The 27807-nt window shown below is 38.6% G+C and overlaps 2 protein-coding genes across 6 annotated transcripts in view; one reads left to right on the top strand and one right to left on the bottom strand.

Moving 5' to 3' along the window:
• The window catches only part of LYN (LYN proto-oncogene, Src family tyrosine kinase), a 50141-nt gene extending 48486 nt beyond the window's left edge, over positions 1–1655 (top strand). For all 5 annotated transcript variants that reach the window (XM_056484395.1, XM_056484399.1, XM_056484398.1 and 2 more), the window contains exon 13: positions 19–1655. In XM_056484395.1, coding sequence (XP_056340370.1) covers positions 19–221 — 203 coding nt within the window. In that variant the 3' untranslated portion in view covers positions 222–1655. The remainder of the gene's footprint in view (positions 1–18) is intronic.
• A 1570-nt stretch (positions 1656–3225) lies between these two features.
• On the bottom strand, positions 3226–26948 carry LOC130248772 (kinesin-like protein KIF20A). Its single transcript, XM_056482781.1, is given in 21 exon segments — positions 3226–3936; positions 5112–5231; positions 6761–6828; positions 6911–7028; positions 8575–8740; positions 10179–10318; positions 10983–11153; positions 12523–12688; positions 13275–13421; positions 14860–14931; positions 16398–16509; positions 16590–16779; positions 17263–17364; positions 20212–20219; positions 20387–20492; positions 20573–20757; positions 20846–20984; positions 21844–21963; positions 24929–25003; positions 26196–26344; positions 26663–26948. Coding segments are annotated over 21 exon segments (2916 nt in total). The 3' UTR covers positions 3226–3660.
• Positions 26949–27807: the final 859 nt, after the last annotated feature.

Here is a 27807-nt window from a genome sequence, read left to right as displayed (position 1 = left end):
TTTTTCCTTTTGCTGAAGGTATGAGCAATTCTGATGTGATGGTTGCTCTGCAGCGTGGGTACCGAATGCCACGCATGGAAACCTGCCCAGCTGAGCTTTATGATATCATGAAAACATGCTGGAAAGACAAAGCAGAAGAGAGACCCACCTTTGATTACCTACAGAGTGTGCTTGATGACTTCTACACAGCAACAGAAGGGCAGTATCAACAACAGCCATAGAACTAAGACACTTTTTCTATTGACTATCTTTAGAACAGACTGCTCAAACCAGTTACTTCATGCATTCAGGTGTCTTAACTGAGTGTGGAAGCTGAAATGCTGAAGGAAAGAATAATTCTGCAGAGAAATAATGCTTTTGTTTGGTTAAAACAGTTCCTCTAAAGCTTCAAGTTCTCCTTAAAGGTCTGTGTTTTGCACCTGTAGAAACATCACAAAGCAAACAGGCTTTTTGGGGTAAAGAGAGAAAAGGAAGGAAAGCAATCATGCCCTGGTACAGCTTGACAAGACCTTAGGATCTGTCATGCAGTATATTACAAGGAGACCTTGATAAAAGGGTTGAGAGGATGCATGAACAGCTGTTTTCAAAACAAAAAGTCACACAGGAGAATGTACAGATTTAAGACATGGTGACATTCTTAAATCATCTCTTTTGAAATACAGCATATTGCAAAAATTATTTTTATATCCTTGTTATTTCACATTAGTATCGGGCATAGTGTCAGCTCTTGTAAGACTTTCTAAACAGTGTCAATGTTTCCTTTGAGGAAGAGTTATGTGTGCAGTTCTTTACACTGAAAAAAGTTCTGGTTTACTGCTGTAAAACCCTAAATTTAAAACTATTTTCAAAGCATTGTGAAACCATCACAGATGCAGAAGTGCAAGATGAACACACATGACTGCAGATGTGGCAGCACACCTCACTCTTGTGTTCACCCTTCAGCTTCCCACAAGGCCAAAGTCATCATCTGAAGTCCATGGAAAAGCACAGGATTTTGAAGGAAGTTAATACTTGCATTGCAGTCACTAAAGCTGTTACCAGTGAAAATATTTTAATCTTCATTTTTAATCCTCGGTGGTTATTCAAGAATATTCCTTATATTTTTGCTGCTTTAATCAACTAACCTCAAATCTGTCTGAAAGCTACAACTAGCTCTAGCACTATCAAAAACAATTTGTGGAAACAGGCAATAGAAGAACAAGTTATATTGCAGTGATTCTGTTGTTTGTTGTTAAGAATTATATCTGTAATACTGAAAGTGAATGCAAGTTGCTATGCTCTTTACATTAAATTGTTCTATCAAATTACTTACCCAAACAGATGAGCTAGTGCACTTGCAATGTAACCACAGCATAGATTACCTCTTTTTCAAAGCAACATTGGTTCTTACAACTGAAACCCAGTACACATCTTTGCCATCCTTCAGCCCAATTATTTAGGCAAATGGTACTTTGCAGAAGCTTGAAATCTTTCTGAGAAAGCTCCAGTGTGCCTGCAGGTGAAGCTCAGCAGCAGAAGTATGCATGGCTTTTCTCCTCCAGTGGCTTCCTTCAGTCAAACTGCGCAGTTTAAACAGACTATCAGTTAAATATGTAAATAGTTTCTATTGTATGGTGATTTTTAATTTTAATAAACACTTAATCTGGAGAAAATTGTATGGTAGTAATTTTAGATAAAACAAACGACTGATGTTCTATCCAGTGGTAGCTTCATTTGGAACAGGGGAATCTGATTATCACCACTATCAAGATTAATGGATTCTGCTTTCAGTCACTTTTTAGAAACTGAAAAGGACCAAACCAACCATTTTTGCATTCTTCTTGAGGTTTCTTGTTGTTCTGGAGGGCATAAAGAGAAGAATGAACCCTCAGCTTGAAGAGCCTCCCAAAGGCCTTTAATGCAATAGCTACACTGTGCTTTAGCAACCCTTGGGAAAACATTAACAGTTCAGTACTGGCCAGTAGCTCACTACAGGCTTCATTTTATTTTAAGACTGAAGAAAAAAAAAAAAAAAAAGAAAAAAAAAAAAAAAAAAAAAAAAAAAGAAAAAAAAAACACAACAGCAGCTCAAGATAATGTAACTTTGCCTTTCAAACCATTTCCTGTAGCCAACCAAAGAGCTCTGGGAAGTAAGAGGGAATATAGCAAGAACAGCTGCTCAGGAAATAGGAGGTTATAGTTAGTGTTACATAAAGTTGCTAGACAGGCTGCCAAGGTGTAGCATGAGGTAGTTTGAAATGATATAATGGAAATTTTCCAGTATTACCCTGTTCTGATGATTTTTTAACTTCTGTTTTAATTGCTTTTCCTAAAGCAATTTGTACGTAACAGCTTTTTTATTCAAGAGATCAACATTCTGTATGTCATAACTACATCAACATTTTTTTTAATAGCTGGAATGGTTTATATGGGAGTAGAAAAATATTTTAGAAATTCTACCTTGCAGGGATTATCAGCCTTCAGAACTACTAAAGCCAGATAATCCTGTATTTAACAGATAAATTCAAAACATGAGAAAAGCAATGGCTGAAGTACAACCTCTACAGCCTTGTTCAAGAGATGTCAGAGTGATTCCTGATCACAGACCAACCCAAAACTCCCAAGAATGTGGCAAGAGGAGTCACAGCAGAGAAGGGCTGTCCTCCTGTCACACAGGAAAGCTGCACCACCTGCTGTCTCCCCAGGGAGGGTCAGGTTCCTGCTTTGAACTCTGTCCCACTATGAGAAACACCATTACAGGGAATGATCAGTGCAATTTACTCACAGATTCCACAGCAAGCCTCCAGCAATCACAGGCATTCCACAGTAGTTAAAAAAATCTCTCACCTTCACTGGCTGGAAAGGGCTGTAAGAAAACTACTTCAAATTTTATCATGCTCCAGTCTTCAATCCTTAAGCTACTAGATAAAAGCTAAGTAATATAATCAAGGATATGATTCTTTCAACTCAAGATCAATCACTATCTTTATTTGGACTCTAATTTTATGATCTTTCCTTATCTTGGTTTTGCTGATTTATAAAATGAAGACTCAGAGCTGAGTTTAGCAATGGAAAATTTTATTAAATACATTTTTCAAAGTTTAATACATATTCCTAGTTGAAATTCAAATTTTATTTAAAAAAAAAAAATGTATCTACAAAGACAAGTTATCTGCAAAATAGCAAGGAGCCAGATCAGATTGCATTTCATTGCCTTCTGTAGCAGTTTTCCTAGCTTGGTCCCAAGAAGGGACCAAGAAGGGAGTCTCCAGGTCAAAACCAGATTATTAACTGAAGAACTATGCTATTTTAACTAAGCCATCTGATTTCCAGCAATGAAATAAAATAACATAAAAACATAGTGAACAGCAGATGAGGGACATCCCACTTTGCATGAGCCACACATTTATCAGTACAGAAGACCATGATAACAGCTACTCCAGAATTAAAATATATATATTTCTCAAATCACAACCCTATATCAACAGTAGAAGTACATGTCTAGACCCAAACTTTTATAGCTCTAAATTCAACCCTGATTCAATTAAAGAAGTTCTGTATTAAACATTTTTCTGTCAGTCAACATGACAGTGAAGATGGCATCTAGGAGTGAGAAAGAGCTACCAACAGTTTAGGACTAATAAAGAAGCCCAGTAATTGCACAGTTTGATTTATGAAATACTATTCTTTTGCTTTATGAGGCAACAGTACTTTTTTTCTTGAAATGGGAGAAGCCTCTTCATACTTCCCCCAGCCTTTACCAAGAGGTGTACCAGCTGTGGATGCTACTGTGGATTTCAGGTTAGCCAGCAAACCTCTCCTGGGTTTCTGCTGTTTTGACTCCTCTGCAAAGAAATGCTTTTTCTGTTCCCCAAGCTCCTTTTGCAGGGAAGACACTGTTTCTTCAAGCTCAAGAACACGTTTAGCCCAGTTCTGAAGACTGGTCATTTCTTGATCCTATGAGGATAAGGCTGTGTTAAGGATGTGAGCACTGCATGGTGTCTCATGCAGTTAATTTTCTGGTTCACATTAGTTTATTAAACCCATAAACACCCTTGTTATTACTATGTCATATGGCCATTCACTACCCATTTCCTCTAAATTACATCAAATTAAAAACCCAGCAAACTACAGGGCCATAAAATCTAGTTAGAGACCAAGTCTGACTAAGAGGCTCATGCTAAAATAATTAGCCACACCATGCAAGGAATTGAAGTTGTCCTAGGGACCAAATAAAGGTGGCTTTCCTGCCTTGTAGTTTCTGAAAGCAAAACTGGCCAAATTAAAACTCTTATAAGTCTGCCAACCAGGACAGAATAAATGCTTCCAATGGGCAGAATACAGATCATTAAACACGCTCTCTAATCTGTGATTAACAAAAATCACCTTCCTATTACGAATGGATAGGAAGGTTACTTCTAATTTAAAAGTTCAAGTCAAATAATTTTCAGTCTCAGAGTTAAACTAAAAAGCATGCAGAAAATTATCTGATGTTCAAAGAAAGACATCACTAAGCAGTTATTATACCTGCAGATTTGCAGATTCAAAGTGCCAAGAGTTCAAAAGTTTAATTTTTTTGTTTAGGAATCTAGTTGATATCTGAGCTCAGATGCTGTAAACCTTAGGAAGTCCCTGCTTTTGCAGGAAAGATGTCTGTTTCTGCATTAAACAATTTATCTGTCTGTATCTCTCATCCAGTTTGGCCACCTCTGGCAGGACTGTCAGTATGGCTCTAAAGCCATAGATCCTTAGGCCTTGCTGCAGCAGCATTTGTGCACTGACACCTTGCCTGCCTCAGCTACATGGCCCATGATGAGTTCTAAGCAGTATTTTCTTTGCTTGACAATAATTCATGACATCTTCAGATTAGCAGGCTTTGTCAGCAGAGCTGCCCTGTTGACAGAGTCTATCACTTAAGTTGAAAAATGAGTTTTGTCTTACAAGATTCAGAGTCAAGTAGTGAAACTCAAGGGCTCTGAGTTCATAATCCAGTATTTAGGCACAGAAAAAAATGCTAACATCAAAACAAATTGCTAATTTAACAGTGGTTTTACATGTAAAAAGATGCAGAAGCATCCAGTACAACTATAGATGTAAGCCATATTAAAGTTGCTTTTAAATCATTGACTAACCTTGAGCATGATTGTGTGCTTCAGTTGACTGTTTTCTTCTGCCATTTTTCTGTAGCCTTCATTAGCTTCTAGCAGGGTTTCATTTAGCTTCTGTATTTTAAACTTCAGAGATTTTATTAGCTGCAAATAAAGCCCATACACATGGATGTTCAAAACATGTTTTACATTAATATTGTTTATGACTAAAACAGTGCAAACTGCAAGATCAAAATAAGAAAGTCTGCTTGTCTCAACTTCCTATGTCCCAGCTCATCATTTCAGGTGACAAAATGCAGCTGGAGAATTCAAAGGTTGTTGTTTTGAAGCTACTTTGATTTACAGACCTATCAATCAATGAACAGTAGCACAGACTAAGCTACATCTGGGGCAGCCTGCTCCATTTCAGTAAGAGCAGTTAAAAGAACACTTCTGTCTCATTAACACTATTCATATAAAGAATTGGAGCACAGTTTCCACAAGGGACCTCACCTTCCTGATGGGAATATTAATGGATTAAGCCTAAACCCCAAGAGGTAAAATAAATTCTGAAGAAAAATAGATGTTATTGTTAATTTACTTCTACAAAGTTGCTAAAACACTCACATCCTTTGCCCATGTTTAATGACTGAATGGGAAGAAAAAAAAGTAGTGAATGACAAGTCACATATGCACTCACCTTTGAGGCAAAGCAGCAGAAAGGCACCAATGGAATCAACTGGTTTAAACCATTCTCACTTGAATTATTGCCAGGAATTAATATCATCAATCTAACACTTCCTAGCCACATAAAACAATCAATAACTGTATACTCATAACAAGCATAAAAGCCAAACTTTCACCAAAATTTGAAAGTGACATGGGAAAAATTATGCGGAGATCTCAAAAACTGGAGTGGAAAACAAATGCTACAGCCATAGCACGAGACATTAAACTTGGTAAGGAAAAAGTTATTTTTGGAGTATTCTCAGTAGAAAGGGATTTAAGTTTGCTTTTCATTTACATGGATTATTAGAACCAGCTGGAATTATTTCTCCAATCCCTACTCATATTTGATATTAGAGAAGGAAGCAAGACTTACCTCTTCCCTTCTCCCCATCTTTGAACATGGGAAACAAGCTATCCTTACAAAAAGATCACTCAAGGCATAGAATAAAAATGCATACTTAAAAATTAATGTTTTCCATAATTCCTACCTCTATATGGTATTCAGAGCACAGAGTTCTTGTTTGAATAACAGAGATATTCACATTTACTTAAGTTTAGGGTGATAGTGTTTTAAGGGATTATTTTGATTTTAGATCTAAAATGAAACTATTACCAGATTCTCTAACTGTTTCCCTGTGCAGAAGCCTGAAGCATTTCAGGAGGAAAAGCTCTGAGGTCATGGCAGCAATACTGTCAATAAATTCCAGCACAAGGCTAAACATACTTCCAACTCACACCACATTCACCATGACTTGTTAGAGTAGCAAATGTTTTTACTGAGCACAATAAAGCCAGAAGGGTCTCTGGCAAAAGTCATTCACAACTGAGCAAAGGCTTTTTTTTTATAAGCTCAATGCCCATTTGCAGGAATATTCATGCTTTTGTCTACAATGCACATCTTTAAGCATTGGACCATGACAGAGTTTACAATCATTATCCCCAGATAAATACTAAGCAAGAGCTACCTCTTCCTTCTCTTCACATTGTTTCTGCAATACTTCAGTGGCTCTCTTCGTTGTTCTGTCCATAAGATCTATAGGTAAAAGAAAAACTTTTTTGCTTATGCACATTACCAGAAGTAAACTGAATTTTGAATTCTCAAATTACATTCCTACCTTGTTCCATGTTATTTCCAGTAGTTGGAACATCTGAGCTCAGACTTCCCAGAGCCAACAGCCTCCCTGATTGTTCATCAAGTTGTCTTTCCAGTTGCAGTATTTTTCTCTCTCTATCCTGAAAAAAAAAAAAAGGTAGAATTTGTCTGCATTTCTCCTTGATCTGATGCAATTCTGCACATCCTTCAATTACACCACACACACACATGCAACTTTAAATTATTTCACAGGTTATGGTTAAGAAATCACAGTAAGGGATAACAATCAGGTCACAAAGCAATCTAAGAGGAAGTTCCTTTAGTCAGGAGTCAACTCTTTAAGTCTGAGGATTTCCAAGCTGCATTAAAAGTAACCATATGGCAGAAAGAAACTTAAGTGTGTCTGTGCTAAAAACTGTTGTTAGTTAGCTTGCTAACTAAGGAAGAATGTACTTCATAGAGCTACATTTTAATCTGAAACTCTTTTCCAGCATCTGTCAGATTGCTGGGGTGGAATTTCACAGTGAGAAATCAAACAAGTGGCATCATCAAGAAAAGTTATTAATCTCATTCTGGTTCTCTGAAGCTGCCCACTTACACTCATGCTGTGCTTTCCTTTGTCAACTAACCCTTCTACATCTCAGGGATTTCAACAGTTTCTTATCTGACTTGCTACCAAAAGCATCTTGTTCTTTGAATCCTCCTTTATGCAGCCTCTTGGTCAGCATAAGAGCACTATTAAAACTTTTTGACCACTCTAATATGGTCTATAGCTAGGATTTAACTGAACATAGAAACAGAGTCTAAGTGAAGAAAAGAGACAAATGTGAAGGAGCTGGAAAAACACAGGCCACTACATAACATGGTGTTGATTGTCAGCACCTGAATGGAGAGCTGTAGAAGCAGAAATATTTTTATACTACAATCTACAAGAGAAACCCACTTCTTGTGTCTTGAAGGGAACCTGCCTATCCATGGAGTGGGATGTCAAATCAGTTCCAGTGCAGTGAGAAAGCTCCTCTGGTGGACACCATGCTGTTCTATTCTTCCACTAAAAACCTTCTGAAAACAACAAGATCCACAGGGCTCATCTGCTGCCTGGATGCTCTTAACCACCTGTGCAGAGGTTAGAATACTAAGTTGCTCATGGCTAACCTGGATGCATTGCAGAAGGAGCAGCAACTTACTATTGCCAACTCTGAGAAATTCTGTGTTTAAATACAGTCAGAAGATTCAGTTCTCTCCTGCATGAAGTTTGATTTCTCATCAATTTCTTATCCCACAGTCCTTCCACCACTCCAGAGCAGAGATCAGTTATAATTAAAATAGTTATCCTGTAACAAATTCCCCATCACTCTTCCATCCTAGGATTCCAAAGATCTCTAGAAAGCCAGACTCCTGTATACATCATTCCCCTGGGTGTGCCAATCACTGCACCACAAAGATAAAGACAACTTGGATTTAACTGAACTGTGCCCTCAAAGAGGTTTGGGCATGTACTAAAGGTGGTGCCAGAGAGAGCACATGTGTATGTTTATGGTGAGCACTGAACACAGAACAGCAAGGCTGAACTGCTAGTTATTTTCCTTGTTTGGTGCTGCATTCAAAATCGCAGAATGATTCTGTTAAAGAAAAGTTAAATTTACAGTTAAGAGATTAGAACATAAGAGATTAGTCAAGTCATACCTCAACTTTCTCTTGTTCAGCTAGAAATTCTTCTATGGGAACATAATGGTCTTCAATTTGTTCCATTGCACACATATATGCATGTTTCTTAATGGCCTCTTTATACATTTCAAATTTGCTCTCAAGCTTTTCCTCATAACTGTCCTTCATATCTTCCAAGCGGTTGCTGAAGAGAACATGGTAGTTACATGTGATATGTTTGCATTCCAGCTATTACATTTCACTACATATATTCAACTGAGAGTATTAGCTTTTTCTCTAATCAGAAATAATGAGACAAAGACTTTTTTCCTTTTAACCTCAAAGATCCTACAGACTTGCACAAAGTGTAACTTCTACTTGGCATGTACCAAAAAAAGTTCTATAGAAGAACACACATTTAACAACAGTAAAAAAAAACCAAACAAAATACACCATACAATTGACCACAGCCATTTAAATGTTATATTTGAAGCATATATCCTGGTGGCATCTTCACTTTGGGTTTTTGTTGGTTTTCCTTTTTTTCCCCCACTTAGGATAAACACCAAATTCATTTTCATAGAATCATAAAATGGCCTGGGTTGGGAGGGACCTTAAAGATCATCTAATTCTAACTCCCTGTCGTGAGGAGGGGATACTTTTCACTAGATATTTCCAACACATCCTTTAAGCACTTCCAGGGATGGGGTATCCACAACTTCTCTGGGCAACCTCATTTTCCAATGCCCCTTCACACTCACACTAAAGAACTTTTCCATAACCACCAATCTAAACCAACTCTCAGTTTGAGTCCACTCCCCCTTGCCCTGTCATTACATACTCTTGTGAGAAGTCTCTCTCCACCTATTATTTCAATGTATTACACAGTACTCCATTACTGTCAAACATGCCCCATCAGTGATGCAGAACATCAATAGAGAAAAAGCATCAATGCTAATTCATGTGTTTGGCTAAAGGCAGCCAAACAATTTTAAAGCTAGTGCAGGGGCTAAACCATAATGTGCTCAGCTGGCAACCTAGTGTTAACTTTTGTTAATGATTCAAAGAGCAGGCAACTGAATTAAAGAAGTTAAGAGGAAGTGAACTCAACCTGAGGAATCTGGACTTGAAAAAAAAAATCCTAAATTAATATCAGTGCAGGGAGCCACAGCAATTTTTAAGATGAGAAACTAACAATGGTTCATGAGTCATGCAGAGGAGCTCAGAAGAGAGACAGTTCAAACTACCTTAAGCACATGCATGCATATTAACATGACAGAGTGAATGTTTTAGAAGAATCATAACTCTCAGTGGGGTACCTGTAACAATCTTCCACATCTGCTAGTGCCCTCAAAGATCTTAAGTAGTAATAATAAGCCAGGACAACTCCTGTAATTACAAATTAAACTGAGGAAAGTTCAACAGAAAGCAGCATTACTTTTTTATTGTAAATGGGAAGATGCTGATCTGTACAAGTTTAATGCTCCTTCTCTCTCCTTTAGAGGTTTTGAAACTGCCCTATCTTCTCTAAATAAGATGAATAGGTATGTCCTGAATATACACATATCTGTATATACATCCATATGTATCATTTATACATGTGGAATCCCTTCAGTCTCAGAGCAGACTGCAGCATGACTTGCCTCCAGGCTTCCTCTGTTTCCAACAGCTGTTGAAACATTGCTTCTGCCATCTCTTTACGGATCTTCACCTCCAGAAAGAGCTTACTTTGCCTTTCTGCAGCTACCTTCTCCTTTAAGTCCTCTGCAGCTTTCAAAAGCTCCTAAATTTAAAATATTTCAGTTCAAAAAACCAAGACTGAAACTCATATTGACATGCATCTCAAACAAAATATTCATACAGCCAGCCTTCCACAGAGAGTAGTTTTTACAAGCCTATGTTTTCTGGGGGTCTGCACCAAAGTTTAAATATTTTCAAACATGGATTTCTACTGCAAATTCATCCTGTGTTCATCTTGACAGTGTTCACTATCAAAAAATCTACTTCTCGTTTGGCATTTAAATATTATTTTGCACAGAACAACAAAGCCTACTAATTTTTACAGTTTATTGCTATTAGATTGTATATCTTTGTTTTTAAAATGCACATCTTAATTTGTTACTGCTGCTTCCAAAAAAACAAACAAACAAAAAAAGGCACAAAAAACTAAGTTGTGTTATTTTAAAGATATGTACTGCTTCCTTGATCTTCTTGTTGGGCAATCAGTTGAATTCCAAATTTAGCACTTGACCTAACTAGAAAAGCCACAGGGCATCCTTCCACAACTGCACTGAACTAAGCCACTATAAGTCTAGTCAGTCTGACACTGAACAGAAACTTAAACTTCCCATTTGATGTGGCTTCCAGCACATTTCTTTTGCTAAAACAATATTAGAACCAATAGCAATTGCTTTCTTGGGTGCAGTTCTATGTAGACATGTATTTACCTCATGACTCAGAATGGTGATGTCCACTTCCTCTTCTGCAGAGGTTTCAGCACTGCCAGCAAAGTCCTCTACAGAAGTGCTAGCATCAAAGTGCATGATAGGTTTGCCATCACCTCCAACTAGCTTTGGTGGAAAATAACCAAAATTTTTGGGCAGGATTGTCTGGATAACCTGAAAAATCCAGAGTTGATTTACCAGTGCTGTCAATATTGCAGGTATCAGAATACCAGGAAGAAATGGCATGAATGCATTGTTGTATTTACACAATATTTAATGATTACATGAATGTCAACAAAAGCTTACATGCCTTTTAGCAGAAAAAAAAAAAAAAAAAAAAAAAAAAAAGAATCTATCAATATAACATAATCCTTATACGAATATAAGACTAAAGTACCCTAAAAAGAGTGAAAATGGAAATATTATCTGCTGGCAAACTTAGCATTCTTGTCTAGACAGGTGGTTTCTCTTCCCCTAAAATATAAGGGTTTTGGTGCAGTTTCCTGCAAAGTTAATGAAAAGCAGAAAATCCCTTCAATATTTGCTCCTTCCTGAAATACCATGACCAGGATTCAGTAATTCATGCTATTTACACAAGGATTTTAAGTAACTATGTCGTAGGACAACATATCAGAGAAGTATAACAGAAGTCACACCTGAAGATAATTTGAAAAATCTTCCTCTCTGAGATCATATTAGACATGGTATTACAGATTTGTAATAACAAGTCAGAACTAATCTGTGGCTCCAGACTAAAAAATTACAGTATTTCTGCCATGAAACACAGCATAGCCCAGCATCCCACTCCCTGCAAGAAGCAGCTCCAGGGAACTTGAATCAGGTTAAGGTCAAACATCAACCCCAAGTCCTGAATTTAATGGGAGATTGAGACAGGGAGCAGAATGAGGCCCCCATAACCCAGGAAGAAATGGTTCATTGACCTACTACAGCACACAGACACACACAAGTCTATGGGACTGGATGGGACCCACCCAGGGGTACTGAAGGAGATGGAGGAAAAGCTTGCCAAGACACTTTTTTGTTATTCATTACTTGCATTTAGCCAAATGGGAGCAATGCAGTTGCAAAAGATCTCATCTAAACTACAAAATAAGATGATATTCCTTTTACTACCACCAACTGCCCAAGAAGTTGAGAACAACTCATCTTGTGGTAATGGATGTTTAACTGCACCCAGGTTAAGCAATTAATGAAAAATTTTAATTGCAATCCTGCATTTGCTCAGATTTATGGTATAAATCAGTCATATCTGAAAGTGCCTTATGTTTTACACAGAACATCAGTGGTGTAGAACTGAACATCCAGACACCTGCAGTTGTCTTAACTTCTTAATAAAATAGGTTTGAAGATGGGCAAGACTACTAGAAGCCTTTTAGAGAAAGGCCACATGCAGAAGAACTAATACTGTGAATCAAGAATTCAAATCACACTCAAATCCACCCAACCTGATCACTTCACAAATCACTAGTAACAAGAAAAAAAATAAAAAGCAGACTAGCAGAGAAAGTAGATACATTCTTACCTGTCTGGCTATAGCTGAAAATTTCATTACATGCAGTGTTTCATCATATGTGGAAGTATGCTGATTGATATTTACAATCATACAAGCTTTGCCTTTCCCACAAAAAAATGGCTGAAACAGACGAGTCAATTTACTCTCTCTGAATGGAATATAGCTTGGCTTCATCCTCAGGAAGGGAAAAAAAAAATTATGAAATAAAAATTTTAAAATTGTGGACTATTGTAGCTTGCCTCAATTTTGTTTCTCTCCTTTAGGAAAGGGAGCCAATAGGATGCTCATATTTAAGCCTGTTATTTTACATCAAAGAGCAAGGTCTTTCCTAAACAAACTGAAATATTTAAAAGTAAAAGCAGCAGAGTGTCTGCATCACAGTTCCCTAGTGTTCCAAAGCAGAGAGTGCAACAAGCCAAAAGCTAAGTACAGGTTATCTACCAGCTGCCTGATGAATCTACCTGTATAATTTGCAGGTGGAAGGGAAGAAGACAAAACTGGAGATTTGCACAGGAAGTGTATTATTCATATACCTACACTAAAAAAATTGTGGTAGTTTGCTGCAAATTGTCTTTTTTTGCTCTCCACAAACACCAGTTATGGAGAAAATATTCTTTGCAGGCATTTCAGTGACATAATAAAGAAGACTTACAAGATTTTGTAGATTTCCATTTTTCTCTGCGCAAGCTGCTTGCAGAAACATAAAGGGGATACTTAGTGTTTCCACCTAAAACTTAGCATGTAAATAACTTGTCACTTACTTTGGGTTTTGATTTTGCTTCAATGCTGCAATGCACTTTCCAAGGATGTGAAGAGAATTATTAATATTTCCTGCTTCTTTCAGTCTGTCTCCAAAGACATGTGTTTTATTACACCTCTCTGAACCAGCCAAGTCACAGAAAGACAACCTGCATGAAAGAGTTATCCAGAACATACACATGAAGTCCTTCCCAGCTTATCTCAGAGCTCTTTTCTTGGCTACAGCAATTATGTGCCACTAAATTCAGACCACTGAATTGTAACCTATTGTGCCATGAGGGACAGTAAGAAAATCACATTAGATAATCAAGGAATTCAATAAATTTAACTTTATATTAGGAAGGCTGTTGAAATACAGGAAGCTCTGGAAGTTGGATAATTTGTGACAAAACCATTACTCACTTATACATATATTTATTTAAATAAAATAATTCATAAGACCATAACCTTTCATACAGCTGAATAAGTCTTATAAAAATTATTCAGGCATGTATTTCAAATGTATGAAAGCCTTATGTTCTTTATCCTTTCCAGCACAAGATGAAAATCTTTTTTCTTCCATAAGCAACATACAAACACTGTCATTCACCTAATAGCTGCTGCAAGCTTTGCCAGGGGGATGCACTAAGACAGAACAGCAAAACTATACAGATGCAGTCATTTTCTCAAGTTCTTTTCTTAAGAGCATTTATCACTGTAACAGCTGACATTTAAAGGTGTTATCTCACAGTGAGGTATATTTATTACCATCTCTACTCAGAGATGAGAGAAATCAGTAGGAGCTAGGACTGAACTAAAACATTCTGTTACAGGCTGTCTTCATTTTTCTGTATCAAGCTAAATTAATCAGAAGGAAAAAAAGACACCATCCCAAAATAGCTATCTGTATGGCTTCAGGCCAGAAGATTAGGCTGCTTCCTCTAAACCATAAAAGAGCAGAGACTTAATTGTAAGGACTTTATTGCATTAGCATTTTATATTAATGGAGAACAGTTTTTAACCAAATCATTTGATGATTCCCTCTTCCTCTACCATTGGACCATGGAGCAGTCTGAGACCATGTCACCAGCATTCTTTAGGGATTATAGATTTTAATTTGCTTTCTAGGAGCATAGCAAATGTGTTGTCACAAACATTCAACCCATAAAATCTAATCTGGTCCCAGAGTAGAAAGACAGACTGGTATAGCTTGCACCTTGAGCCCTCAGCATCAACTGCTGCCCTCCAGCTGCAGAGATCACCCTCTACCACCCAGACACTTGAATTCTGCTTACCAGGACATATAGTCTGGTGCTGCATAGTCTTACTCTGCCACCACCTCCCCATTATGTGAGACAACACACATTTTCCTCAATTTACACACTACTGACAGAGTTGCTCCAGCAAAAACCTAGAGACAGGGAAACACTTCTGTTCCTGTCCCTGCTGAGCTTCCAGTCAGTTTATGTACTCAGTGGAGTTGATTTCCTGCTCAACTCTCAGAAAATTTGTTTATTATTAGAAAGTTCACCAGTTTGGCATGCTTACACCTTATTAATTTTTCAAAAATATTTACGTTCTTGGTAATCACACAAAGCATTCACTTACTCTGATACTCCAAGAACACGTGGCTGATGCTCATCAGTTAGCTTGAGCAGTCTGATGGAAAATATACTGTGACTGGAATGGAAAGAAGTTCTTTTTAATAATCAGCTATGAAAATTAAGCAGTCCCTGAAGTAAAGCAAAAATTTGTACGCTACAGAAAGCTCAGTGCTGAAGAAAGGACAAGAATTAATTCACTAGTTACCTTAATACATTAGTTACTTTTGCAATGCATTCATTCAATAGCAAAAAGCAGCAATAAATACTGTTTTTTATGACTTTTTTTTCCACACAGAAAAAGGGAAAATAGCTTGTGAAGCCTACAAACGGTCTTGGAGAAAAAAAACCAAGCCACTTCACTAAAGTCTATGGATCAAAAGACGAGTGAGTAGTCATGTGGCCACTGCATATAGAAAACCTTAGGCAGTACCTAAAGTCAGCAAATCTGAAGGACTAACTTAGAAAAAAATGGTGGGGAGAAGGGAATAAGTTCAAGTTCTACAGTCCTGTAATTTTGCCTACTTCAACACTCACACTTACTTGTTTGGTTTTGAAATAATTCTGTTTTCCAAAAAGGTTGAATTTGTAACACTTGAAAATCAGTATCTCTGGTTTAGACAACAAACTACACAGGCAGTGGACATGCTGTCTGAAACCAAAGAGAAAAGTCCAGAAATGCCCAGTTTTTCTGATTTATCAAGAAGCACAGCACACAAACTTCTTTAATATATGCCTTAAGCAGTGGGCATTCTAGGCATAGAAGTCTGTAAGAAGAGCATGAAATTTAACAGCAGTTGTCTTTAGCTAATACAGAGCAACATAACTCTTGCTTTTTGAAGAAAAAAAAAACCAAGACTTAGTAACACTATGATTGTATTAGCTAAAAATAAAAACACAGCACTTCCACGCTTACAGGACAAATTATTAAGAGGTCATTAAAATCAAGAAAGGAGGCACTTTCAATAGAAATGACACAGCCTTCTGTTTCCTCTCACTCCATCAAGAGCCAGATTCTCTCTGATCCCTGTCTAGAGCTGGGTAAAAAGCTAGGGGTTTAATTCTTAAGATACAAAGTAAGCTCAGCTTGAACACAGCAATCTAAAAGCATTTAGAAAAATCTAGCAGCACTGCAAGATAACATGTCTTCCTCATTCCTATAGCCCCTAGTGACAGGCTCCAGGTTTCAAGAATTATATGTCAGTTATGAAAAATTAACCAGCTTTTCCTTCAACATCCTCACACAGCCAGTCTCACTCAGCACCACTAGCACTTGCCAAGACTCAAGCATTTGCATGGCACTCAAAAAAGAATGTGATTTGATCTTTTTTGATTGTCCAAAGACATGAATAGTAACTTGGGTCCAGCTACTATTAGTCAAAGTCTCTCCTAGTTTTCTTCCAGAGAGAATTTAATAAAAAAAACCAGAATAATCAAGGGAAGTATTAAACTGCTGTTGAAGAGTGGTTCATTTCACACATATTCTAAAGTCCCCTCCCTTCCCCTAAAAAGGGACAGGGTATGCTTATAATTAGAGGAACAAACCTTCGACTTGATTGCTCATTCATTCTAGTACAGGCAAAGCTTCGGTTCTTGTTTCCTATTTTTAGTAGTCTGCAGGCTTCTTCAGTGCTCTGAACATTAATCCACTTTAAATCTGCAAAAAGAGATCTTTCACATACATTTCTGATCATCAGAGAAATTCTGTGAAATTGCCTAGGTCATGAAATAATTTACCTTTAATGTAACAATTTCCTCCTTGATCCTCACAAATTCTTAAAACTCTGCGCCTTTGAGTTTTTGATGCAGATAAAATATTTAATAGGTCATACACATATTCATTATAAATTTCACAAAAGGAAATCCACACAGATGCTTGTGTTCTTTGGTACATATTAGTCCTATGAATGTCAAGTGGAACAAAGTTCTCTGCAAACCCAAAAGAGAGGAAGAGTTCAAAGATCATCCCATTGACAGATTTTAAATCAGTATATAGAATCTTTTAAAAGGACCTATAGAATCTGCTAAAAGGAGAAGGCTTAGATACATCTATGTTGTACAGTTAGATACACACAGATAACTTCAGCTTTATCCAAAAATGTTCAAACTTCTCAGCAGTCATCTGTTACAAGAATATGCCCAAGTTCTAAGCTGATGGTCTTGCTGTATCACAGACTTCCAGCAGTTTATACATTATATTTGCAAAACTAAGTCCCCCATCTTCTCCCCAAAAGGAGTGAAACTACCAAAATATTCTTATATAGTTACCCTTTCTCCAGATGAAAGAGACAAAAATTTGGTCAAGATTACTTTGCAGTGTAGTATAGGGATTTTTTAGTATCCACTGGTAGTTGCCCACTAATATTTCTTAATTCATATTATGTTTTTCCCCCACAAAACAGTTTTCCACTTTACCTAGGGAGTAAGAAGGGTGACTGTCGGAAGCGCAGTAAGAAGAATCCAACTTCACTTCACAGAAATTTGTTGCAGTATTTGAGATGCTTTCTGTCTCCTTGAGAAAATAAGAGACTATTAAATCCACATGAACAGATGATGAGAAAAGCAGGAGTTAAAAACACAGCAATTGCAGTACTTAAGATTTAAATACTGAAGTAATATTAAGTGTTAGGCCACCCTTGCTGAAAGTGAAATGCTTTTGACAACACTGAATTATAATCAATAAATGCTCCTTCTATCACAAGAATTATTGCTTGCTGCTACTCCTAGCAACCAGTTTTGGTGGTCAGTTGCTGCTAACAGTGGAGACTTAACTTCAGAGTCCTAGGGGAAAAAAGGATTCTGTCAGCCTACAACAGCCCAGAATGCTTTTATGAGCTACTGACTAAATCTGAACAGTGCTTCAGTCATCCAAAAGAACTGGAGAAGTTTCCTCCAGGACTACCTGCCAGAGTGGCAGGACTTAAGTTATGACAAACCAACACTGTGTTGCTTTAATTCAGATAAGAACTAAAAGGCTGTGAAAAATAAACAATGGCATAGCTTCTTTAAATACAGACATTTGCTGAATTTCTTTACACCAAGAGAATTGTTTTAAACTTGCCAAGATCCACCAAAGAATAGCCTTTAAGTTACTACTTCATTACATTAGTTTTTCCAGAGGTAACTCCCACTAGAGTCCAGCATCTTTACATACTACCTCTACACTGCATATTTTATAGGCCCCTGTAAATCAGGACATTCACCCTGATTTCTCTTTCCTGAGAGTCATCCTACAGTAGAAGGAAACAGACCCAGAGAAGCAAACCTTAGTGTTTGAGCTACTCAAATGCAGCATTAACTTGATCATGGATTGATTGCTGATGCCAATGTTACCCACTTGTATATCCAAACCAGAATTCTTACAAACAGAGAGGCACAAAGCCATATTCTGAGATCTTCCATTTTAAAGATAAATAGCATAGAATAGAATTACAACAAATCATACAAGTGACCATTTTGCAAAAGCTGCACTGTCTATATGATTGTGTTTTGGCTAGACTTCAAATACTAGAGAAACACAGATCCTATTCATTGTTTGTGAAGTGCCAAGCAGGATATGAGACTGACACATACGGTATCTCATCCATGCATGTCAAAAATGCAGTGGAATTTAGAAAACCCAGTACCACATTACTTGTACATAAGTTTTTGTAAAGGTATTCTGAGAAAACTGAATTATCTGTTGCTACACTGCTCTTCAAATGAAATATAGAAAAGAGTGTTCAGATGACTGCCTGAAAACAAGTGGGAACAGGAACTGACGTTTGCCAACAACAGAAGCTGACACTCAAGAGAAAATACAAGAACAGGTGGGAATAGGAATGCACATAGAGCACCTTTTAATCCAGTAAAAATCAGTATTTAATTCCACGAAGAGAATCAGGAAAGGGAAGAAAATAGAGGGCATGAACCATGCTAAGAAAGAGTTGTTGAAGCAGAGCTGCATACAGAATATAAAGAGTAGGACAAAGTGCTGCAGTAACTCAGAGCAGTTAAAACCAGGAGAATGAAAGGAACAGCAAGCTCTTTCTGTATGACATGTAAACTGAGCCTGGGAAACGAGCCTACAGAAAAAAAAACAAAGCCAAGCCCACCAAATCGTATCTGCTCTCAGATTACAGCTTGAGAGAGCATCCAAACAGTGATGCCATTCATTCACAAGCTATCAAGAAGCACAGCTTCAGAACTGAGGATCAATGATTATCTCTATGGAAGCATTGTAACACACAAACAAGGTCCTGTCATGTAATGGTTTCCTGATGCATTTTTACCTGCCCTTCCTGGAGGTGGAGCATTGTTCTCTTTTCACTGCAGTGCATCAGCATCTAGATCACCTACTGCAACATTCAGTTACAAACTATAAGTAAATCAGGGTGTGGTTTAACAGAAAGAAATATTTTTATAGAGTTATTTTCAAAATAAGATATTGACCTTTTGTTCCAGACCCTGGGTTCCTGCTTGTTCCTCTTTTCAAGGCAGTGGCTTCCATAACATTTTTAAAGGTATTTACTTACTATCTTCCTAACCATCTCAACTTTTCTTTGACCCCCTCATTCTCTATGCACATGTGCATACACATACTCAGAGACACTTTCAAAATAAATACGGAATCTTTCAAATCTTTCCAATTTTTCATCTGAGAATTTCCTCAAGAGTTAACCAGGCTCAGACCAAACAAAGTTTGGGGTTGCAGGGTTTAAATTAAGCAACAGAATTTAGAGTGGAACTTTACATATGAATTTGAGTCAATTTTTTCAGGGTTAACTGGAATACTTAAACAAGGTTAGTATTAAAGACCACAGAAAAAAGAAAACTCAGTCATAATTTCTATATATCCCAGAATTTAGAGTTGCTTTGAATGATAACCAGCTGAGCCTAATGCATTCTGAGATTAGATGCACAGAATCACAGTTCAGAGGAAAGTGTTCTGAACAAAAGCAATCTGACAGCAAACTGCATCTGGACTTAAAAGTATAAAATAGTCCCAAATACATGGATGCCCATTTTCTGGTGAGACAGTTTCTCACCTCAGAAACAGAAATTACTAGATAACAAGAGCAGGAGACTGCCACAGTAAAGACTTCTCTATTCTACCTACAGTCTTCAGAGCCCAGCCTTAGTCACATAGGATCCCCTAAGGCAGACAGGAATCCTTTCAGGACATTCATTTTGTGGAATCTCACTTCACTTACTGAATCAAAGTTTATTTTTGAAGTTATATAAACACAGGTTTATAAACTTTTTAATCTGCCTTTAGACTCTCTTCCACCAAAAGGGACTCTCCCTGTCTCTGCTAAGAGAGTGCCATCATCTCTCCTGATCTAGTGCAAGCATTTGAATGACTGCACCAAGGTCCAGCCTGGGAACCTGAACCACAAGAAGAACCAGTTAACAAGAACCAGGTTTCACATAGATCATGTAGCTCTCAGACTTTTCAAAGGCTACTGACATAACAGTGTCAGAACTGCTCCTCTAAAGAGGAGACTTCTCTCTAGAAATTGAGATTTGGCTTTGTTCTGGCTTTTTGTTTGAACTGTGTGCTGCAGAAAGTTCTTCCAGTTTACCCCAAGCTCCAAAACCAGCCAATTATCTTATTATTCCAAGGTTCACCAAGAATACATACTGTAGATTTTTATATATATAAAGAATCAATAGTGGAATAAAGCCTTTTAAAACTTCCTGACTTACAGAACAGTTTTGAGAAGCATTTGGTCACTGACCTCTTTCAGTGATGCAAGAATAGCAGTTTTTAAGGCTTCTTCTTGCTTAACTTGTTCATCTTCTAGTTTCTTAACATCATTGCTCAAATATGGTTTGAAGTTCATCTTCAGGTAATGTCTTCCTCTTATGTGGTTAAAAATCACATCAAGTGAGCGAGGTAAAATACCAAGATCTTTTGAAGTCCCTTAAAAAAATTAAAAATTAAGTGTAGATATTTGTGTAAACTTGTCATTGGATTTGACTTGATTTTTATACATGTAAATATTTTATACCTTGGATAGTGAATGTCTTGCCTGCATTTGTAACTCCATAAGTAAATACCAGTCCATTCACTCCACTAATATATGCTCTTACAATATCTTTTGTTGAGCCTTCAAAAAATTCACTCTGAGTAGTTTCCGGTCCAAAGACCTAGGATAAGGGGAAGAAAGAAAGAAACAAGGAGTGACAAATGGCACAAAAGTTGAATAAGCCAAAATATTAAGTACTGATAAGAAATTATTAATTTTTCAGAGTAAGCTGGGTAGGAGACATCAGCTTAATTTCCTGTCTTGCCTGAAGCCCTTCAGATTCTGTTGGGTTCTCACAGGATGCCTGCTTAATTCTGAGAGGCACTCTGGCTTACAGTCATTTTTTAATATTTTCCTACTCCTAAAATAAACTGCTCAGAATGCTATTGAGTACATGCTGTGGATACTTTCAAGAGCTCTGCCTGTGATATAAAACTCCCTCCTCACTCTTCACCAGTCACCCACAACTGACAAGAAAAATCAGCATTACAATGGTCTAAATAACTCAATCTCTGGAATTATTTATCTTTTGATAGTGTAAGAACAGAACCTCTTGCAGTAGGCAAAGTTAAGAAATTCACTTTCAGTATAGAAGGTTTAAGCAGTTAAGCTTCTATTCTTTCAAAAGGAAGGAAGTTACTAAATTCCTACAAACATAAGGTTCCAAGATAAAATCATCTGCAGCAACAGCAGAATCACAGTAAGTTTGTGCCTACAATAAGTTTCTGTAGCATCTAACCAAAGAAAACCACAGACCTGGGAAAGAAGCTTCCTTGTCTCATCTAAGAGACACCTCCATTGTAATACAGCTTTCCTGACAGCTTATCAGTAATTAATAAGCAGTCTTTGTTTTAAAAAAAGGCAAGTACCACCACATGTAATTAAAAGAAGAAAAATCACATTGCATGACAAAATACAAGATTCAGTTTTTATTACAGTGAAAAAAAACAAAACAAAAAATTTGAAATAATTTTACCTACTTGAGAAAAGGTGAAGCGGTGCATAGCATGACCAATCCCTCTCTCACTGTTTTTCATTGCAGAAGACTCTTTGGGTGCACTAAGAATTACTGTCTGGGCATCTTTAATAGTTACACAACCCTTAAAAAACAAGACAAGGTAAATCAAAACACAATATAAAATTATTCGGGGAGAAAGGTATCTGAACAAAACAAAAAATGAACACCCCCTCCAACAGCCCCCCAAAAGCCTAGTGTCTTCACCCATTTACCACAGCTGAAAAAAGTCCCACAATTTACACATATCATCTCAAGGCATGTCACTACAGAGATATTCACTGCACATGAATGCCAGAGTATAGATAAAGTCAAGGCAATCCTCCAGGGGTTTCTAAGAGGTAAAAACTTTTACTAGCATTCCTTCCAGCAACTTTTCCTTGGGAACACTTTCTAAACCCTTCTATTTCATGATTGCAGCTTGCACAATCACTATGAAAACAAAATTACATAGAAATCTACTGTTTTTCCACATCAGTCATTTTCAGTGTGAAACAGATTAAGAGCAGAATTACCAAATTAAGTCTGAAACATTGTCCTTTGATTGACAAATAGTGTTACCAGTAATGAAAGAAACTGAATTAGTTTCAAGTAATTTGATTGCTATTTCTCAATTACCAAATAATCCCTGGCTAGATAAATGTAGGATGCAGTGTTAAAGGAAAATTTATTTTACACCAGACTGGCTACCAAAGATACAAAGTGAACTCCCAGTATACCTTAATGTCTTGATGCATCATCTGATTGTAACTTAATCAGATATTTATGTTCAGAGACTGGACAGAACTTCTAAGACAAAAAATCCATGTATGCTATGTACATAGGAAGTACTGCTGATCCTAGGAGCCTCAATTAACAAGTCTGATTATTAACTGATATAGAAGCTCTATGCCAGTAATTAACTGGTTCAGACCTCATAGCAGCCTACAACTCATTCATGAGGAAACAAGAATGGGCAGGCACTGACCTCTTGGTGACCAGTGACAAGACATGAAGGAATGGCCTGAAGTTGTGTCAGGGAGGTTTAGCTTGGAAATTAGAAAAAATTCTTCACCCAGAGGGTTGGGCTCTGGAACAGGCTCCCCAGGGAAGTGGTCACAGCCCCAAGCCTGACAGAGCTCCAGAAGCATTCGGACAGTGCTCTTAGGCACATGGTGTGACTCCTGGGGCTGTCTGGGCAGGGCAGGGAGTTGGACTTTGATGATCCTTCCAACTCAGTTTATTCTGTGATTCTGAGAAGCTCTAAGGAGCTGCTTTCTGAATTTAGACCAAGCGCCTACTCACTGTGCCAGGTATGAACCTATACAGTCTTGAACATTTCTTCCACATCACCAGGGACAGGAATGAAGGTCATATTGATGCACTAAACCCTGGACAGCTACAGAATAATCCAGGGTCTGCAGCATGTGCCATCAGTTGCCACCAACCCCATAGAAGCCAGAGATTAGAGGTCCAAAGTAATCAGATCTGCAGAGATGGAAGCCAGCTGGTAACAATTCACTCCACTTGTCTCCCCCAGCTAACCCTGCAGGTAAGTTGGCAGAAGCTACTCCATTTCTGGCACTGTACACAACATTTATAGCCAAAAAACACAACTTCCTGCTTTCCCACAGGTGACTTCGGAGAATTTCTGGCAGGAGTACAGAATTTCACCCAGAACTCTCAAGATTTACTCCCATAAATCATTATCTCTATAAGCATCAACTGATCAGTTAACCTGCTGATTATCTTTGTTTAAAGCATCAGCCTATAATTCTAAGAAATAGGTCTTGGGTTCTACTTTTTCCTTTTTTTGTGCCATGTATTTGGAACAAAGGTACTTTCCCGAAAATAATGCATGGCAGGGAGGAATAAAAGACCTAAAAATTAAATTGATCTGTTTGATTTAATGATTTGGAAGTGAGGTTTACTCAACTGTTTTGCATGGGTTTCTTCTATTTGTTACCAAGCATTTTCATCTTTGATTCAGGTGATAGTGAAGAAAGTAGAAAACACTGAAAATGTTGAAGATCTTTCAATCATTCTGTTTTTGGACTCTGAGAAAAAATGCTTAACCAAAGCAAAACAGATTATACAGGTTGGAAGTTCAATTACTTCAGCCTGAGCTACAAGAAAACAAAAAAATTAGTGCAAACTTCAATGTTCACTTTTTTCCTCCCTGCTTTTAAGAAATGCCTCACTCAAAAGAGGAATGTGCTAAACAACTCATGAAACAATTTGATTTTGCAAATCACTTTACATTGGAGCCAGCTCAGACTGTGGAATTTACCAAACTGGAAGCACTGTGAAAGTACACACCATTCAAGGAGAGCTGACTAAGCAAAGGCAAAGGGAAGCTGAGAGGGGGGAAAGAATTATCCAAGTGAAAACAATACAAAGGCTCCAACTCTGGTAGATTAAAGCAAGAAAACATATTTTAAAAGCAATTTGCAAGAAGCAAATAAGAACTAATATTAAATCCTTCTCAGAGCTCTTCAGATTGACCTCTCTTTGATCAGAGAGCCTGCAAAGACAAGGGCTGAGAGATATAATACAGAGACCTTGTCCTCCAAAGACAGCTAAAGGAGATTCTTTGCATCAGAGATCACAATGAGGGGAAGGAGAGCACTTATAAACATTTCTACATGTGTGTGTGTATAAAATGCCAAAGCATCTGAATCTGACAGTGTACAGAACATTTTAGAGCAGAAACTCACCAGGATAGGGTAGGAAATTAATCAAGCATTTCAAAGAAACTAAAGGGTCAGATACTCCAATTATGCCTAGAATTGCACAATCTCTTCCATGGAATTCCTTTGTATCTTGAGAGTTGACTCCAATTTTTAAATAACATGCCCAGGGGAATTTTGAAGAGCTACAGGTATGCATGTCCATACCATATAAATTATTAAAAGTCACAGGGGTAGAAAAAAATATCTTGCATCTGTCCAAGTGGCAAATAATTCCATGTGGAGGCAATACATGGCTTATGTAAAAGAAATTTCTGCCTTACAATACTATATGTTGTTCAGGGGAGAAGAAAAATGTTATTTCTTCGCTCTACAACGAACCTGGGATTCATGGCTTTCAAGCTCTGCCATAGAAAAGGGCCTCACTCTCAAGAAGACTTTCAAAGGCTCATACACCTATTCATTAAAAAGAAGAAACACAGTTGTAATTGCCACTTTTAAAACAGAACAGCCCCAAATCATATCAGCATACATATCTGATACAGTGTTTCCTATTTTACATTAATGTCTCACATTTTCCTTTCATGTCAGGTTCCGACTCTAAGCTTTTATTTGCTTCTTTACCTTCGACTGTCCTTAAGTAACCCTTTTTTTTTTGTGTGTGTGTGTGTCCTCCCACTCCCCTCCCTTTAGCAGTCTTTCATGACAAAGCCAGTGTTTTGATTTTAAGAGCACACTATCAGAGGCACAAACTGCAGTGCTTCCACCTTCTGGTCTCCTGCTGTACTGAATTCAAGCTGTGTTATTCTAACAGCTGCTATATAGTTCTGCATTTTGTTCAGTTTGCACTGACTGACACATTCAGCCTCAAGAGAGCATTCCCTTACCACCACCCAGGCACCAGACCCTCCTCTTCCTCCCAGTAACAACCAGGCAGCCATTCTCAGTTGCTCAGGTGGCCTTTTCCATCCCCCAACCATTATTGAACAGTCTCCCCATCCAGGAAAAGCAATATTAGCAGGGAGCATTTCAGAGGGATCCCAGCACTCCTTCCTTTCTCCAGGAGCTTCAGTCTTTACTTTGGCAATGTTTCATTTGGCAGATGGATCTACCAGAGTTCTCCACAGCATTGTCATGACCAGTACTAATCAGACTTTTCCTCAGGTGACAAATAAAGTGAAGTCACCTGAGGAAAAGTCACCCAGGAAATGTATCCCTCTAAAAATGCATAGCTGGGTTTTGTATCTTCTTCTCGAGCACAGCAGAGCATTATATTTTTTTATTTCCAAGCACCTAATGAGCTTTCACATCAAGGATGCATATATTTTTCAAGCTTATTTAAAAAAAAAGTACAGTCCCCATACATTAAAATTGCAATTGCTGAAGTCCTTTACTTTTTTTTTTTTTTCCCAAAGTTTAGCATAGCATTGACCATGTATCTGCATTTGGTGCAGGCTATGACCTGTATGCAAGCAATAAGAAATAAGCAGAAAAATCAAACAGATCTTGGGGCAGAGAATACAGCAGCTCTTATCAAAGAAAAATTTGTAAAAGCTTAAAAAAAAAAAACAACAAAAAAAAAAACAACAAAAAAACAAAAAACAAAAAACATCATCACTAGAAGACACGTTGTAAAACCAATCCACACCTGCTGCTCCTCTGTATTAGGCAGCACTGTTGACTCCAAGGGGGAAGGTTTACCCTCTATATTCAGAAAAGAAACCGATTCCAACACATCACACACGTCCGTGGAAACATAGTTTTTCCCCTCATCAGCCATCGTTCTCTGCAAAGGAACTTATAAGGAAAGGGGGGAGAAAAAACAAAACAAAAAAAAACCAAAAAAAACAAAACAAAACAAAAATTAAAGCCCATCATTTTCTCAGAGAGCGGACAAAATACATATAGAGCATAACAAAGATGGGGCCAGCTCGTATACAAACGAGCACTTCTGAAGAAGACAGGGCAATCTAGAGAAGTTTGGGGAGCACGACCTTTAGAAAAAAAAAAACACCTGGCAAGTTATACTAGGAAACACACAGGGGAAAGCGCGCTAACAGCTTCACTGGGCGCTGCTCTCGTCCACCTGCAGCCCCTTCCCGGGAGGCTCAACACCGCAGGCAGCGGGGCAAAGAGAGGGCCACCGGTGCAAGGAGAGAGCCACGGCCGCTCCAGCAGCCGCCGAGCCCCGCTCGCCCTTCCCGGGAGCGCTGTGGGCCCGCGCGGGTGGGGGCGTTTTGAGGGGAGAGCCGGGCGCTGATTGGCCGAGCGCGGGGGGAGGCGGGCGCTGATTGGCCGAGCGCGGGGGTAGGCGGACGCTGATTGGCCGAGCGGGGGGGCGCGGGCACGGGTAGGGGCACAGCTCCCTCCAGCCGGCAGGGGGCGCTGCCGCACAGCGCATGGCAGCGGAGCCGCCGGTTCGTGAGGGAGGGAGGGAGGGGATGGGGGCGCCGGGATGGAGCGGAGCGGGACGGGACAATGTGCCGGAGACTCAATGGTTGCTCATCGTCCGCAGTAAAAGAGAGGCTTGAACCAGGCGGCCAGAGGAGGAGGAAGGGTGTTCTGCTGGATACAGGGAGCAGGATGGGCGGGGGAGACGCGCGTACCTAACTGTTTCCATCCGAGCGAGTTATATAAAGCTAGCGGAGGCGTTACGTAAAAGCGCTCCGGCAGTGCCGCGGTGTAGAAGCTGAAAACGGAGTAGAAAATAAATAAAACCGCGGTGACCCGCGGTGCGGAGCCGCCGCAAGCCGAGGATCGAGCCTCCCTCCGCTGGCAATGGTGAAGCGCTCCTGGGCCAGCCGGCCTGCTCACGGTGTTCTGCACAGTGCGGGACACAGACACAAAGGTAAAGCTGATCTGGGTTTATAGGTAAGTGGGAGACAAGTGAAAAGGTGACAGAGGACATTGGTCCTTGAAGTGCCGCTGCTGAAAGAAGATCGGTGGGACTTCAGGTCATTTAGGTGTGTTTAGGAGACACCCTGTGAGTCAGAGTACAGCCAGATGTAAACGGATACAAAACTGTTCCACAGTTTTGACCAACAGGGAAAAACCTGTTTGGAAACCCTTTGGAAAACCAAAAGCAGAACTTTGATGTCAAACCCTGCCAGCCGAGCCTAGATCCCTCCAAGTGCTTTCAGCCACAGGGCTACTCTGTTAATCAGGAGGACTACTTGAGCACAGGCAACTTATGCCAGTGAGTGCAAGGTATCTCCTTGTGCTGTTTGTTTGCCCATTTATTCCTGTGAAGAGCAACCCAT

Source organism: Oenanthe melanoleuca, chromosome 2 (genome assembly GCF_029582105.1).
Source record: "Oenanthe melanoleuca isolate GR-GAL-2019-014 chromosome 2, OMel1.0, whole genome shotgun sequence".
Classification (NCBI taxonomy): domain Eukaryota; kingdom Metazoa; phylum Chordata; class Aves; order Passeriformes; family Muscicapidae; genus Oenanthe; species Oenanthe melanoleuca.
Note: the sequence above shows the minus strand (reverse complement) of the source record. Positions and strands in the feature narration are given on the sequence as shown.